The following is a 17,731-nucleotide window of genomic DNA, read 5'->3' as shown; positions in this document are numbered from 1 at the left end:
GGCTGCAGATGAGAGGAATGGCTAGGGGCAGCCATATTTCCTGGAAGATTCCCTCCCCTCACCTAAATGCCCTGAATACAGTCCCCAGATTCTCTCCCTATACAGGGGACCAGACTTTTCCAGTAAATACGGAGTGACTCAGTTCTTATGTCTTACAAGGAATTGAATTGTTATGGAATAGCGGACTCAGAAGCTTAAGATTTCCGTTAACACCCCTTATTCCCTGTCTTCATCGAGGAGTGAATGAAATACATAGCGAAGGCTGGTAAAGAAGCAGTTTATTAGAGCAAAAGACCACAAAACATGAAGACTTAGCATGGAGGAAGTAAATGAAGGCAAATGTCCTTTGACCACTTACGGAATGCATTTCATGAAAGTGTAAGATGTTTGATTATCCAGTCCTCACCACTGTCTTCACTCTCAAAGAGAGTGCAAGGGGTCAGAAGATTGCTCCGAGTAGGCCTCGGGGTCAGACTGAAGTCGCAGTTTGTGGTGGGCGGACTTCATCCTCCTGTGTCTGCTGAGGTGAGACTTCTGGCTAAAGCCCTGTCCACACGTCTTGCACACATAAGGCTTCCTGCCCTGGTGTGTCATCTGATGTAAGATGAGGTGTGACTTTTGGGGAAAGCCTTGGCCACACTCTCTGAATAAACAGGGCTTCTCTTCCGAGTGTACCCATTTGTGCGTGATTAAAGCTGACTTATTGCTAAAGCCGAGTCCACACTGCCTGCACGTGTAAGGCTTTTCCCTCGAGTGTTTCCGCCTGTGTCGGATGAGACCTGCCTGGTGACTGAAGCCTCGCCCACACTCCCTGCACACGTACGGCTTTTCCCCTGAGTGTGTCCTCTGGTGTGCAACGAGGTTTGACTTCTGGCTGAAGCCTCGCCCGCACTCCTCACACACCATGGGCTTTTCCCCTGAGTGTGTCCTCTGGTGTCTGATGAGATTTGACTGCTGGCTGAAGCCTCGCCCACAGTCCTTACACACAATGGGCTTATCCCCTGAGTGTATGTTCTGGTGTCTGTTGAGGTGTGACTTGAGACTAAAGCCTCGCCCACACACCCCACACACGTAAGGCTTCTCCCCAGTGTGTGTCCGCCTGTGTGAGATGAGGGTTGAATTCTGGCTGAAGCTGTGCCCACATACGCCACACACATAAGGCTTCTCCTTGGAGTGTGTCCTCTGGTGGTTGACAAGGGTGGTTCTCTGCCTGAAGCACCGCCCACACTCCTTGCAGGCATAAGGCTTCTCCCCGGAGTGTGTCCTCTGGTGTGAGATGAGGTTCGACCTGTCGCTGAAGCCCAGTCCACAGTCACTGCACACGATGGTCTTCTCCTCCAAGTGCGTCCTCTGGTGTCTGACGACAGCTGACTTCTGGCTGAAGCCTTTCCCACATTCCTGGCACACGTAGGGCTTCTCCCCAGAGTGTGTCCGCTGGTGTATGATGAGGTTTGACTTCTGGCTGAAGCCTCGCCCGCACTCGCCGCACATGTAAGGCTTCTCACCTGAGTGTGTCCTCTCGTGTATGATGAGTGTCGACTTCCGGTTAAAGCCTCGCCCACACTCCCTGCACACGATGGGCTTCTCCCCCGAGTGTGCCTTCTGGTGTCTTGCAAGGCTTTTCTTTAGGCTAAAGCCCTTCTCACACACCCCGCACACATACGGCTTCTCCCCTGAGTGTATCCTCTGGTGACTGAGCAGGTTTGTCATCTTGCTGAAGCCCAGGCCACACTCCCCACAGTTGACTGTTCCAAATCCTAAGACTTCTATCCTCTTCAACAGTCGGTCTGTTTCCTCGGGATTCCCCGTCTGAGCTGGGCTGGCCACTCCCTCCACACCTTGGATGCCATCCCCAGAGCTGACCGGCTGCCGCTGGGGTGGCGGCCTGGGGAATGCACCTGAAGTCCTTTTCTTTGTCTTTCTGAACAAAGGCTGGGTGCCTTGTCTCTCCTGACCTTCTGTTTTGTCGTTCCAGGGACTTCCATCAGAGGCTCGCTGCTGCCGCTGGTCCCCAGGGCACGGAGCTCCTGGCCGGACAGGCTCTTCTGCACACCAGCACGTGAAGATCCAGGGAGGGTGACTACACAGCATGTGCTGCATGTGGAGCTGCTGACTGGAGAAGTCCGGAGGGCAGAAGGGACCGAGGTGGAGTTCTGGCTTTGGTTCTGCTGCAGAGAGAGAAGCGTGAGTCAGAGCTGAGACCCGAGGCAGCCAGAGCAGTTCTGCCTCATCTGATGTTAAGACTTGATTCCCTGTTCTTCCAAACGCTTAGAACTTATGGGCTACCCGGCAAGACTTCCTTCATAGGACCTGCTACATGTACCTCCTAAGGCCCAGCCACCACAGTGATAGAAACTGGGCCCAAATGGTATTCTATGACAGAGAGATCTAACCACAGGACCCTCGTGGAAGGGTCTTTGTCTCCCCTATTTCCCTAGGAGAATGGGGTGGAAGGAGAGCAGTCATTCAGACTGGAGGACCCCTGGCGGAGGAGGCAGCATAGTCGCGGTTAAAGAGATCACGAGCAAAAACACCTGAACTGGAGTGTCCCGCCCCACTAACAAATATTCATTAGAGGATTACTTTGTACCAGAATTTCTACAAGGCAGTAGGCTTTCAGCAATAAACAACACAAACAGAGTCTAGGCCCTCCAGTGACTGGTGCCCCTGACCAATTCAAGCCCTGTTAACTTCTGTAATTAATCTAAATAAAAATTTCCCCAGGGGGAGGAACCAAGATGGCGGAGTAGAAGGACGTGCTCTCACTCCCTCTTGCGAGAACACCAGCATCACAACTAGCTGCTGGACAGTCATCGACAGGAAGACACTGGAACTCACCAGTAAAGACACCCCACATCCAAAGACCAAGGAGAAGCCACAGTGAGATGGCAGGAGGGGCACAATCACAGTAAAGTCAAATCCCATAACTGCTGGGTGGGCGACTCACAGACTGGAGAACACTTATACCACAGAAGTCCACCCACTGGAGTGAAGGTCCTGAGCCCCACATCAGGCTTCCCAACCTGGGGGTCTGGCAACAGGAGGAGGAATTCCTAAAGAATCAGACTTTGAAGGATAGTGGGATTTGATTGCAGGACTTTGACAGGACTGGGGGAAACAGAGACTCCACTCTTGGAAGGCACACACAAAGTAGTGTGTGCATCGGGACCCAGGGGAAGGAGCAGTGACCCCATAGGAGACTGAACCAGACCTACCTGCTAATGTTGGAGGGTCTCCTGCAGAGGTGGGGGGTGGCTGTGGCTCACCGTGGGGACAAGGACACTGGCAGCAGAAGTTCTGGGAAGTACTCCTTGGTGTGAGCCCTCCCAGAGTCTGCCATTAGCCCCAGCAAAGAGCCCAGGTAGTCTCCAGTGTTGGGTTGCCTCAGGCCAAACAACCAACAGTGAGGGAACCCAGCCCCACCCATCAGCAGTCAAGTGGATTAAAGTTTTACTGAGCTCTGCCCACCAGAGCAACAGACAGCTCTACCCACCACCAGTCCCTCCCATCAGGCCTCTTAGATAGCCTCAACCACCAGAGGGCAGACAGCAGAAGCAAGAAGAACTACAATCCTGCAGCCTGTGGGGGGAAAAAAAGAAATTCACAGAAACATAGACAAGATGAAAAGGCAGAGGGCTATATACCAGATGAACGAACAATATAAAACCCCAGAAAAACAACTAAATGAAGTGGAGATAGGCAACCTTCCAGAAAAAGAATTCAAAATAATGATAGTGAAGATGATCCAGGACCTCGGAAAAAGAATGGAGGCAAAGATCGAAAATATGCAAGAAATGTTTAACAAAGACCTAGAAGAATTAAAGAACAAACAAACAGATGAACAATACAATAACTGACATGAAAACTACACTAGAAGGAATCAATAGCAGAATAACTGAGGCAGAAGAACGGATAAGTGACCTGGAAGACAGAATGGTGGAATTCACTGCTGCAGAACAGAATAAAGAAAAACGAATGAAAAGAAATGAAGACAGCCTAAGAGACCTCTGGGGCAACATGAAACGCAACAACATTCACATTATAGGGGTCCCAGAAGGAGAAGAGAGAGAGCAAGGACCCGGGCAAATATCTGAAGAGATTATAGTCAAAAACTTCCCTAACATGGGAAAGGAACTAGCCACCCAAGTCCAGGAAGCGCAGGGAGTCTCAGGCAGGATAAACCCAAGGAGAAACCTGCTGAGACACATAGTAATCAAATTGGCAAAAATTAAAGACAAAAATTACTGAAAGCAGCAAGGGAAAAATGAAAAATAACATACAAGGGAACTCCCATAAGGTTAACAGCTGATTTCTCAGCAGAAACTCTACAAGCCAGAAGGGAGTGGCATGATATACTTAAAGTGATGAAAGGGAAGAATCTACAACCAAGATTACTCTACCTGGGCAAGGATCTCATTCAGATTCGATGGAGAAATCAAGAGCTTTACAGACAAGCAAAAGCTAAGAGAATTCAGCACCACCAAACCAGCTCTATAACAAATGCTAAAGGAACTTCGCTAAGTGGGAAACACAAGAGGAGAAAAGGACCTACAAAAACAAACCCAAAACAATTAAGAAAATGGTCATAGGAACATAAATACTGATAATTACCTTAAACGTGAATGGATTAAATGCTCCAACCAAAAGACACAGGCTTGCTGAATGGATACAAAAACAAGACCCATATATATGCTGTCTACAAGAGACCCACTTCAGACCTAGGGACACATACAGACTGAAAGTGAGGGGATGGAAAAAGATATTCCATGCAAATGGAAATCAAAAGAAAGCTGGAGTAGCTATACTCATATCAGATAAAATAGACTTTAAAATAAAGAATGTTACAAGAGACAAGGAAGGACACTACATAATGATCAACGGATCAATCCAATAAGAAGATGTAACAATTATAAATATATATGCACCCAACATAGGAGCACCTCAATACATAAGGCACCTGCTAACTGCTCTAAAAGAGGAAATTGACAGTAACACAATAATAGTGGGGGACTTTAACACCTCACTTACACCAATGGACAGATCATCCAAAATGAAAACAAATAAGGAAACAGAAGCTTTAAATGACACAATAGACCAGGTGGATTTAATTGATATTTATAGGCCATTCCATCCAAAAACAGCAGATTACACATTCTTCTTAAGTGCACATGGAACTTTCTCCAGGACAGATCACATCTTGGGTCACAAATCAAGCCTCAGTAAATTTAAGAAAATTGAAATCATATCAAGCATCTTTTCTGACCACAACGCTATGAGATTAGAAATGAATTACACGGAAAAGTAAAAAACACAAACACATGGAGACTAAGCAATATGTTACTAAATAACCAAGAGATCACTCAAGAAATCAAAGAGGAAATAAAAAAATACCTAGAGACAAATGACAATGAAAACACGACGACCAAAACCTATGGGATGCAGCAACAGCAGTTCTAAGAGGGAAGTTTATAGCTATACAACCCTACCTCAAGAAACAAGAAATATCTCAAGTAAACGATCTAACCTTACACCTAAAGGACCTAGAGAAAGAAGAACAAACAAAACCCAAAGTTAGCAGAAGGAAAGAAATCATAAAGACCAGAGCAGAAATAAATGAAATAGAAACAAAGAAAACAATAGCAAAGATCAATAAAACTAAAAGCTGGTTCTTTGAGAAGATAAACAAAATTGATAAACCATTAGCCAGACTCATCAAGAAAAAGAGGGAGAGGACTCAAATCAATAAAATTAGAAATGAAAAAGGAGAAGTTACAACAGACACCGCAGAAATATAAAGCATCCTAAGAGACTACTACAAGCAGCTCTATGCCAATAAAATGGACAACCTGGAAGAAATGGACAAATTCTTAGAAAGGTATAACCTTGTAAGACTGAACCAGGAAGAAATAGAAAATATGAACAGACCAATCACAAGTAATGAAATTGAAACTGTGATTAAAAATCTTCCAACAAACAAACGTCCAGGACCAATGGCTTCACAGGTGAATTCTATCAAACACTCAGAAGAGCTAACACCCATCCTTCTCAAACTCTTCCAAAAAATTGCAGAGGAAGGAACACTCCCAAACTCATTCTATGAGGCCACCAGCACCCTGATACCGAAACCAGACAAAGATACTACCAAAAAAAAAAATTACCAATATCACTGATGAATATAGATGCAAAAATCCTCAACAAAATACTAGCAAACAGAATGCAACACTTTAAAATGATCAAGTACCATGATCAAGTGGGATTTATCCCAGGGATGCAAGGATTCTTCAATATACGCAAATCAATCAATGTGATACATCATATTAACAAATTGAAGAATAAAAACCATACGATCATCTCAATAGATGCAGAAAAAGCTGTTGACAAAATTCAACACCCATTTATGATAAAAACTCTCCAGAAAGTGGGCATAGAGGGAACCTACCTCAACATAATAAAGGCCATATATGACAAACCCACAGCAGACATCATTCTCAATGGTGAAAAACTGAAAGCATTTCCTCTAAGATCAGGAACAAGACAACGATGTCCACTCTCACCACTATTATTCAACATAGTTTTGGAAGTCCTAGCCATGGCAATCAGAGAAGAAAAAGAAATACAAATTGGAAAAGAAGAAATAAAACTGTCACTGTTTGCAGATGACATGATACTATACATAGAGAACCCTAAAAATGCTACCAGAAAACTACTAGAGCTAATCAGTGAATTTGGTAAAGTTGCAGGATACAAAATTAATGCACAGAAATCTCTTGCATTCCTATACACTAATGATGAAAAATCTGAAAGGGAAATTGTGGAAACACTCCCATTTACCATTGCAACAAAAGGAACAAAATACCTAGGAATAAACCTACCTAGGGAGACGAAAGACCTGTATGCAGAAAACTGTAAGACTCTGTTGAAAGAAATTAAAGATGATACAAACAGATGGAGAGATATACCATGTTCTTGGATTGGAAGAATCAATATTGTGAAAATGACTATACTACCCAAAGCAATCTCCAAATTCAATGCAATCCCTATCAAATTACCAATGGCCTTTTTACGGAACTAGAACAAATCATCTTAAAATTTGTATGGAGATACAAAAGATCCCGAATAGCCAAAGCAGTCTTGAAGGAAAAAAACGGACTGGAGGAATCAGACTCCTTGACTTCAGACTATACTACAAAGCTACAGTAATGAAGACAATATGGTACTGGCACAAAAACAGAAACATAGATCAATGGAACAAGATAGAAAGCCCAGAGATAAACCCACGCACCTATGGTCAACTAATCTATGACAAAGGAGGCAAAGATATACAATGCAGAAAAGACAGTCTCTGCAATAAGTGGTGCTGGAAAACTGGACAGCTACATGTAAAAGAATGAAATTAGAACACTCCCTAACACCATACACAAAAATAAACTCAAAACGGATTCAAGACCTAAATGTAAGACTGGACACTATAAAACTCTTAGAGGAAAACATTGGAAGAACACTCTTTGACATAAATCACAGCAAAATCTTTTTTGATCCACATCCTAGAGTAATGGAAATAAAAATAAACAAATGGGACCTAATGAAACTTCAAAGCTTTTGCACAGCAAAGGAAACTATACACAAGACAAAAAGACAACCCTCAGAATGGGAGAAAATATTTGCAAACGAATCAACGGACAAAGGATTAATTTCCAAAATATATAAACAGCTCATGCAGCTCAATATTAAACAACCCAATCCAAAAGTGGGCAGGAGACCTAAATAGACATTTCTCCAAAGAAGACATACAGATGTCCAAGAAGCACATGAAAAGCTGCTCAAGGGCTTCCCTGGTGGCGCAGTGGTTGAGAGTCCGCCTGCCGATGCAGGGGACATGGGTTCGTGTCCCGGTCCGGGAAGAGCCCATATGCTGCAGAGCAGCTAGGCCCATGAGCCATGGCCGCTAAGCATGCACGTCCAGAGCGTGTGCTCCGCAACGGGAGAGGCCACAACAGTGAGAGGTCCGTGTACCACCAAAAAAAAAAAAAAAAAAAAAAAGCTGCTCAACATCACTAATTATTAGAGAAATGCAAATCAAAACTACAATGAGGTATCACCTCACACCAGTTAGAATGAGCATCATCAGAAAATCTACAAACAATAAATGCTGGAGAGGGTGTGGAGAAAAGGGAGCCCTCTTGCACTGTTGGTGGGAATGTAAATTGATACAGCCACTATGGAGAACAGTAGGGAGGTTACTTAAAAAACTAAAAATAGAATTACCATATGATCCAGCAATCCCATTACTGGACATATACCCAGAGAAAACCATAATTCAAAAAGACACATGCACCCCAATGTTCACTGCAGCACTATTTACAATAGCCAGGTCATGGAAGCAACCTAAATGCCTGTCAACAGACGAATGGATAAAGAAGTTGTGGTACATATATACAATGGAATATTACTCAGCCAAAAAAAGGAACGAAATTGAGTCATTTGTTGAGATGTGGATGGATCTAAAGACTGTCATACAGAGTGAAGTAAGTCAGAAAGAGAAAAGCAAATATTGTATATTAACGCATGTATGTGGAACCTAGAAAAATGGTACAGATGAACCGGTTTGCAGGACACAAGTTGAGACACAGATGTAGAGAACAAACGTATGGACACCAAGGGGGGAAAACCGCGGTGGGGTGGGGATGGTGGTGTGCTGAATTGGGCGATTGGGATTGACATGTATACACTGATGTGTATAAAACTGATGACTAATAAGAACCTGCAGTATAAAAAAACAAACAAAAAAAACAATACTAAACTTCCTTTGGGTTATTTGTATAGAAATATGTTAATATAAATGTTTCAGACATTACATGAAATTTCTAAAAATATTATATGTTCTGGTATAATGTTATAAGTCATAATTCTAGTTATTACTTTAAAATGTATATCTCAGAAATAACAATTTCCTTGTGAATTGCATTATTTTGAACTTTCATCAAATCTTTAACCGTGGTCATTTTTAAGTCTTTTGTCATTTGCAGACAGTTCTGGGTGTACTCTGATGCTTTTGCAAAAATGTTCCTATAAAGGGTTTCATCTTCAAGGAATTCATGGAAAAGACTGACAAGTACAGGTTTCTGGTAAGTGACTATACTGCTGAACTGAGTGAATAAGCATTTTCAGAACTCTAGTGGAAAACTGATGAACTCATAAAAGTGCCAACAAAAGATCAAGATGAAAAATCATTAATTACATGGGACTGAGTGAACTGATGAGGATGATTACAATTTTTGTGACTTTCTGTTTGAATAAAAAAAAAAATCCCCCCGCCCCCCTCCAAAAAAAGAATGATGGGGAGTCAATGGGTGAGTCGAATCTGGCACCAACAGAACAAAGAAATACAAGTTGAAAACTATAGATTATGTGAATTTTCTTCTAGCATTGCCTGCCATCTGGGTATAGGAGTGGAAATCAATTGTTGGGAAAATAAAAAGGGTAGCTATGATAGGTCAAGAGAAACAAATGACAATGCTGGTAAGAAATGGAGATGAAGCAAGAGACTGAGGAAAAGTTATTGGCTTAGAAAAGTGCAATAAGCTTGATTTAATGGGAGAGGATGGAAGGATGATGAAACAACAAAACTGGAGAATTTTAGAGTTTAAGGTATCAGAGGTGGCAAGAAGCTGGGGTTATATTCCCTAGCAGTAAGAAAGAGAACTAACTCTGAGGTCAGAGTGTCCAATATGGTATACAACCCCAAGATGGTAACAGAGGAAGGAGGTGAAATACAAATGCAGCCAGGTATTAAAATCAATAAAGACAGAGAGAGAGTATCTTAGAGGTCAATGGAAAATATGGACTAGGATAGGTGATAGACAATTTCAAATAGGGAGAAGTTACTGAAGGAGACTAGGTCTTTTTTATTTTGAGAGACATACAATGTACTGTAAACATTTAAAATTTTCTCATTGAAACTGTCAATATTAAGAAATTTACTTGGAATCACACACACACACAAATTTCCCCAGAAATCAATATAAAAATTTTGTTCTTATATACCTCTTTGTAAGGAGATGTCAACACTGAGTGCATTGTTTCATCACAGCTGGTTCTAGTCAGCTGAAGACAAATGATCACACAGTTTGAGAATCCAGGTACAGATATTGCTGTATCTACCTGAACAGTTGCCTTGATCAGTGAACTGAACTTTCAAAAACCAACTGTGTACACATCTACATTCTAGAATTATTCCATCCTGTATAGTACGCTACTGTCTTCAGAGATAGGGCCTTTAAAGAGGTCATAAGGCTCTAATCCAATATGACTGGTGACCTCCTTGTAAGAGGCGGAGGAGCCGGGATGTGCAGGCACAGAGGAAAGGCCAGGTGAGGATAGAGCAAGAAGGCAGCCATTTTCAAGCCAAGGAGACAGGACTCCTGCATAACCGAATCTGCCAGCACCTTGATCAGCCGAGAACTGTGAGCCTCCAGAAACACAGAAAAAACTCTTCTGCTTGTGCCACCCAGTGTGGTATTTTGTTTTAGTAGCCTCCTGAGCTAAGACAGATGCTTTCTTCCTTTGCCCTGACCTTTCCTATCACTGTAGTCAAGCACCTCTGCATATACCCCAGAGTTTGCCCCTAAGTAAGTCCCATGAAACTGATCAGTTATTACAGTAAACGTGAAATGGCAAAAGTCCCTATTCAAAGACAACAGTTGGTCTGGCATAAAATGCAATACCAGCTACAAACCACCAAAATCACATTAAATACCATACCAACCGCCCCCAACTCAAAACAAAAAAGCCACAACAAAGTGGGTGCTAAGACTAACAAGAAATAAGGGAAAGTTAAAGGAATATCACATGGAACAAAGAATTTTAATGTTAAAAACTTCATTAACGAATGAGATAAAATTGTCACGAAACTTTACATGCCTAACAGTACACTGAAGTGGAATATAAGGCAAAAACTTAGAAATAAATGGAGGATTTGATATCAATTACAATGACATTGGGGAGCTTTATGACTCTTAGCAGACAAAAAACAAGAATATAGTTTCTATTATATATGCTATATTCCCTTGATTCTAAGATAAAATTAACTGTAAGCTTCTTTTAAATTTAATAAAACTGAGAAACAGAAAATTTCCTACACAGAAAAAGAAAACATATACTTCTCTGTGTACGAAACATTTATAAAATTGTCAAAAGTAAAAACTAAAAAACACACAATTCCATGGATTCCCTGGCGGTCCAGTGGTTAAGACTCTGCACTTGCAATGCAGAGGGCGTGGGTTCAATTCTTGGTCAGGGAACTAAGATCCCATGTGCCACATGACATGGCCAAAAGATGGAAAAAAAAACCAAACCAACCCCCCCCCCAAAAAAAACAAAAAACCCCACACAATTCCTTAAAGTTATCTATACCTCTATCATTTAAAAAGAATGCCAAGTAAAAAACGTTCCCAGAAACACTTTGCCCCACTCTATCCAATTCTATCCCCACCAAGGTAAGGTCACGGTAAATAATAATGCAGACGTCTGTGTTCACATAAACATACTGATATACAGTCTTTCACACACTTCTCTTAATAAAAAACCAAACTGTGTAATAAACATTGTTTTGCAATTTTTCATTTAAAAATGTATCCAAAGCTTTAAATGATACATTAAACACGATGTACTTAATTGATATTTATAGGACATTCCATCCCGAAACAACAGAATACACATTCCTCTCAAGTGCTCATGGAACATTCTCCAGGATAGATCATATCTTGGGTCACAAATCAAGCCTTGGTAAATTTAAGAAAATTGAAATCGTATCAAGTGTCTTTTCCGACCATAATGCTATGAGACTAGATATCAATTACAGGAAAAGATCTGTAAAAAATACAAACACATGGAGGCTAAACAATACACTACTTAATAACCAAGTGAGCACTGAAGAAATCAGAGGAAATAAAAAAAATACCTAGAGGGCTTCCGTGGTGGCACAGGGGTTGAGAGTCCACCTGCCGTTGCAGGGGACACGGGTTTGTGCCCCGGTCCGGGAAGATCCCACGTGCCGCGGAGCGGGTGGGCCCGTGAGCCACGGCCGCTGAGCCCGTGCGTCCGGAGCCTGTGCTCCGCAACGGGAGAGGCCACAACGGTGAGAGGCCCACGTACCGCAAAAAAAAAAGAAAAAGAAAACACTCCCATTTACCATTGCAACAAAAAGAATAAAATATCTAGGAATAAACCTACCTAAGGAGACAAAAGACCTGTACGCAGAAAAGTATAAGACACTGATGAAAGAAACTAAAGATGATACAAAAAGATGGAGAGATAATACCATGTTCTTGGATTGGAAGAATCAACATTGTGAAAATGACTATACTACCCAAAGCGATCTACAGATTTAATGCAATCCCTATCAAACTACCACTGGCATTTTTCACAGAACTAGAACAAAAAATTTCCTAATTTGTATGGAAACACAAAAGACCCCGAATAGCCAAAGCAATCTTGACAACGAAAAATGGAGCTGGAGGAATCAGGCTTCCTGACTTCAGACTATACTACAAAGCTACAGTAATCAAGACAGTATGGTACTGGCACAAAAACAGAGATATAGATCAGTGGAACAGGATAGAAAGCCCAGAGATAAACCCACGCACATATGGTCACCTTATCTTTGATAAAGGAGGCAAGAATATACAGTGGAAGACAGCCTCTTCAATAAGTGGTGCTGGGAAACTGGACAGGTACATGTAAAAGTATGAAATTAGAACACTCCCTAACACCATACACAAAAATAAACTCAAAATGGATTAAAGACCTAAATGTAAGGCCAGACACTATCAAACTCAGAGGAAAACATAGGCAGAACACTCTATGACATAAATCACAGCAAGATCCTTTTTGACCCACCTCCTAGAGAAATGGAAATAAAAACAAAAATAAACAAATGGGACCTAATGAAACTTCAAAGCTTTTGCCCAGCAAAGGAAACCATAAACAAGACCAAAAGACAACCCTCAGAATGGGAGAAAATATTTGCAAATGAAGCAACTGACAAAGGATTAATCTTCAAAATTTACAAGCAGCTCATGCAGCTCAATATCAAAAAAAAACATCCCAATCCAAAAATGGGCAGAAGACCTAAATAGACATTTCTCCAAAGAAGATATACAGATTGCCAACAAACACTTGAAAGAATGCTCAATATCATTACTCATTAGAGAAATGCAAATCAAAACTACAATGAGATATCATCTCACACCAGTCAGAATGGCCATCATCAAAAAATCTAGAAACAATAAATGCTGGAGAGGGTGTGGAGGAAAGGGAACCCTCTTGCACTGTTGGTGGGAATGTAAATTGATAGAGCCACTATGGAGAACACTATGGAGGTTCCTTAAAACAGTAAAAATAGAACTACCATATGACCCAGCAATCCCACTACTGGGCATATACCCTGAGAAAACCGTAATTCAAAAGGAGTCATGGGGGCTTCCCTGGTGGCACAGTGGTTGAGAGTCCGCCTGCCAATGCAGGGGACATGGGTTTGTGCCCCGGTCTGGGAAGATCCCACATGCCGCGGAGCGGCTGGACCTGTGAGCCATGGCCACTGGGCCTGCGCGTCCGGAGCCTGTGCTCCGCAACGGGAGAGGCTGCAACAGTGAGAGGCCCGCGTACCGCAAAAAAAAAAAAAAAAAAAAAAAAAAAAAAAAAACCATGATAGAATAATGTCCAAAAATTCCCCAAATTTGGCTCTAGCCATAAATTTATAGATTCAAAAATCTCAGCAAGCCCTAAGCAGGGAAAATACAAAGAAAAGCATGTTTCCTCAGTTACGTCACAGTCAAAGAGCTGAACACCAAACATATACAGAAAACTCTGAAAGTAGCCAGAGGTTTAAAAAGAAAAGTAACCAAAAAACCAAGGTAATAATTGTGTAAATGACAGCTGATTTCTCATCAGAAACAGTAGAGGCCAGAACAGGGGAACAGTATCTTTAAAGGAGTGAAAAAATAAACCAATCTAGAATTCTATATCCAGTGAGAATATCCTTCGAGAATGAAGATGAAATACACATTCAGAAAAACAAAATTTAAATGAATACACTGCCACACGTACAAGAAATGCTAGACAACTAAAATGCTATCAGGTAGAAACTCAAATCTTCAGGAAAATAAGAGCAAAGAAAATGGTAAATTATCTGCATGAGTATAAAAACACTTTTTCTCTTGATTAAAAAATAAATACGTATGAGTGTTTAAAACAAATATTTTAACATTGTATTAGGGAGTTTAGAAGGTATAGAGGGGCAGTACAAATGACAACTACAGAATAAAGCAAGTGGGGAAAAGGTTTAATTTGAAGTGTGCAATTGCACTGTTCTTACATTTTACATAAAGTGGTATCCAGAATAAGTAGAAAAGGAAAAGTGAAGGCTGTATGTTGTAATCCCTTTGAGCAGGGGTCAGCAAACTTTTTCTTAAATGGCCAAATAGTAACTAGTTTAGGCTTTGGGGGCTAAGAGACAAAACTGAGGATTATATAGGTATTTACATAACCCTTTAAAGTTTCACCCTCCTGGGTGAAATCCATTCTTAGAATTTTTTTAGAATTCCATTTCAATCTCCCAGTTGGCTTTTTATAGCCTTCCTTCCTCCCACTGGGCTTGCCTTTTTCTTCAGCTCACTCAGTTTTACTTCCACATTCTCGCTTGATCTTTTAAAATATAGCAACAAGAGCAAGAAGCCTATGAATGTGGGAGAGAACTGAGTGAGGCAGAGAGGGCAAAAAGGGAAAGCTCGAGTGCAGATGAAGGGCTGGAAGGTCACACGGCGGGCAGCACACAGGGTGGCCCCGGGGCCAGCACAACAGCCTCCCTCCCCAGCACCTGAGCGAGGCCTTCTCGCCCCCAACCCCGAGCTGCCCAGTGTTCCCCACTCACCCGGGCCGGTGGCAGGTGGGCATTTTCTCTCTTCTCTCCAGGTTTCCTTCCCTTGCTCCAGCTGGGTGATGAGTTTGGGTTTAGAAAATGGAATCCCTGCTCATAGGAAAAGAAAACAAGATGGCTGTAGGTTACAGGCTCAAAAGCCAGTTCTTGAACTCAGAGCCACACTGGGTGGGGAATTTCAAAAGGTGGTGGGAAAGACCTGAGAGTGGGGAGCTCTCTGCAGGGGAGGGGAAACCAGGATGACAGGTCACTGACCCTACTCCATCCTGGGGAGAGAACAACTCCCTCATTTAAAAGAAGATAATAACTAGGAAGACATGTCATGCTTACCCAAGAGACTGGGAGAAAAGGCCTAGAAATGCAGATTATCACATACACAACACACAGACACACACACACCTCTACACATTTCAATTCTACAAAATCACACCTTCTCTGGGGAAAGAGGGAACAGAGTGTCTCTGCTTTTGAGTCCAACCCAAAGGCAAAGTCAGAAAGCAAGACAGCTGCTTCAAGCACAGCCTAAAGTACCCAGCAGCTGGGATACGGGTCCTGAGAGATGCCAGGCTTACCCAGCGAGACCAGGTTGCTGTAGTTCTCCAGCATCACCTCCCGGTACAGGGACCTCTGAGCAGGGCTCAGCAGCATCCACTCCTCCTGGGTGAAATCCACAGCCACATCTCTGAATGCCATGTGTGCCTGTAACACAGAATACAGCCCTGCTCACCCAGGAGCCAGCCTTGCCCAGGACTCAGGGTCAGGGGCAGGCAGAAGGCTGCCCGGGGAGAGGTAGGTGAGATATCTAGATCTTGTCTTTGACCCTGGTGCTCTGTGTTCCAAGACTTTTAACCCCTGTCACTATCGGGGCAGTGGCACTTAACCTACACATTCGAGATACTGAATAGGCTGTTTTGGAGAATACCTACCAAAAAATGGAGTCTTTAACTTTCGGGAACATTAGGCTGAGGGAAGAGCAAATAACAAGAGCAAATCTAGGCTGAGGGAAGAGCAAATAACATAAAAATTAAACAACAGTAAAGCAACAGACTTTAAGAATTTAAAAGAATAGTCTGAACAATGTTTTTTTTTTTTAAGCTTTGGTTCTGTTACTTATTTGTTTATTTATGTATTTTTGGCTGCGTTGGGTCTTCGTTGCTGCACGTGGGCTTTCTCTAGTTGTGGCGAGTGGGGGCTACTCTTTGTGGTGCGTGGGCTTCTCATTGGGTGGCTTCTCCTATGGTGGAGCACGGGCTCTAGGCACGCGGGCTTCAGTAGTTGTGGCTCGCGAGCTCTAGAGCACAGGCTCAGTAGTTGCGGCGCATGGGCTGAGTTGCTCCACGGCACGTGGGATCTTCCCGGACCAGGGCTCGGACCCATGTCCCCTGCATTGGCAGGCGGACTCTTAACCACTGGGCCACCAGGGAAGCCCTGAACAATGGTTTTAATGTTGAAGCATCAGAATGAAGTTAGTACAATTCAATTATGGCAAAGACCAAATACAACTCAGTCCTTCCCTTCAATCCCATGGGGCCCCTTCGGCCTTCCCTGGCCTGAGAGGCACAAGCAGCGAGTGGTAAAGAGCATGAACTTGAACCCTACTGCCTTGGTTTGGGGCCCACCCGCCGTCAACTAGCACCTCTGTTTTCTCACTTACGAAATGTGGGTAACAGTCCGTTAAACTTCCCGTCCCACACTGTGGATGCTCAGCGTGGACGTTCTTGGCTACTTGGTCTACAAATTCATCTCTATGTGCCATTCTCATCCGCCTGCCCCATTTTACTATCTTTACCTCAACGCTATTTCAAAATGGAGAGTGCACTGGAATATAGACATCAGGAAAGGTTTCATGAGAGGCCCAGGAACTTGGTCTTGAGGGAAGGGCAGGAATCAAGGGAAGAGGAAGGTGCCAGGTATTCCTGATGAGGCGTGTGGGGAGCAAAGCAGAGGACACTGTGGGCCAAGAAAGAGAGAGAGCCTGAATCATGGGAAGCAGGACCACTTGGGAGGAATAAAGGGCACCTAGTGGTAGAATACAGAATAGGTCGAGTGTAGTAGCAGCCTGTAGGTTTTAAATTTTTATTGTAAAATATACAGAAACATTTTACTACTTTTACCATTTTTAAGTGCATATTTCAGTACATTAAGTATGTTGACACTGTTGTACAACCACCACCGCTTTCCATCTCCAGAACTTGTTCATCATCCCATGCTGAAACTGTAACCATTAAACCCTGACTCCCTCTTTCTCACAAACCCTGGTAACCAACCATCATTTTACTTTGTCTCCATGTATTCAATATTTGGCTAGTCTGTGTATCACAAATAAGTGGAATCATACAGTATTTGTCCTTTTGTGCTGGCTTATTTCATTTAGCATAATGTCTTCAAGTGTCAGCCATGTACCCCAAAGAAGACATATAGATGGCCAGCAGGCACATGAAAAGATGCTCCACATCATTAATTATTAGAGAAATGCAAATCAAAACTACAATATCACCTCATACTAGTCACCATCAAAAAGTCTACAAACAATAAATGCTGGAGATGGTGTGGAGAAAAGGGAGCCTTCCCACACTGTTGGTGGGAATGCAAATTGGTGCAGCCACTGTGGCAAACAGTATGGAGGTTCCTTAAAAAACTAAAAACAGAGCTACTGTATGATCCAGCAATCCCACTCCTGGGCACATATCCAGAGAAAACCATGGTTTGAAAGGATACATGTACACCAATGTCCACTGCAGCGCTGTTTACAACAGCCAAGACATGGAAGCAACCTAAATGTCCATCAACAGATGA

At 42.7% G+C, this 17,731-nt stretch overlaps 1 protein-coding gene across 7 annotated transcripts in view; it reads right to left on the bottom strand.

The window, feature by feature from the left end:
* Positions 1-260: 260 nt before the first annotated feature.
* ZNF133 (zinc finger protein 133) overlaps positions 261-17,731 on the bottom strand; it is a 31,211-nt gene continuing 13,740 nt past the window's right edge. For 2 of the 7 annotated variants that reach the window (XM_089896489.1, XM_022594250.3), the window contains 3 exons: positions 15,508-15,634; positions 14,930-15,025; positions 261-2,168 (listed from right to left, as the gene is read on the bottom strand). In XM_089896489.1, the coding sequence (XP_089752615.1) occupies positions 421-2,168; positions 14,930-15,025; positions 15,508-15,634 (1,971 nt within the window). In that variant the 3' untranslated portion in view covers positions 261-420. Of the gene's footprint in view, positions 2,169-14,929; positions 15,026-15,507; positions 16,886-17,731 lie in introns of all 7 variants that reach the window. The other 5 variants (XM_089896493.1, XM_089896492.1, XM_089896494.1 and 2 more) reach the window with 4 other exon arrangements.

This window comes from Delphinapterus leucas, chromosome 15, assembly GCF_059928025.1.
Source record: "Delphinapterus leucas isolate spDelLeu-1000000601 "Yukka" chromosome 15, BTC_Dleu_Yukka2, whole genome shotgun sequence".
In the NCBI taxonomy this organism is placed as follows: domain Eukaryota; kingdom Metazoa; phylum Chordata; class Mammalia; order Artiodactyla; family Monodontidae; genus Delphinapterus; species Delphinapterus leucas.
The sequence above is the reverse complement of the archived record's forward strand: the minus strand, read 5'-3'. Positions and strand labels throughout refer to the sequence as shown.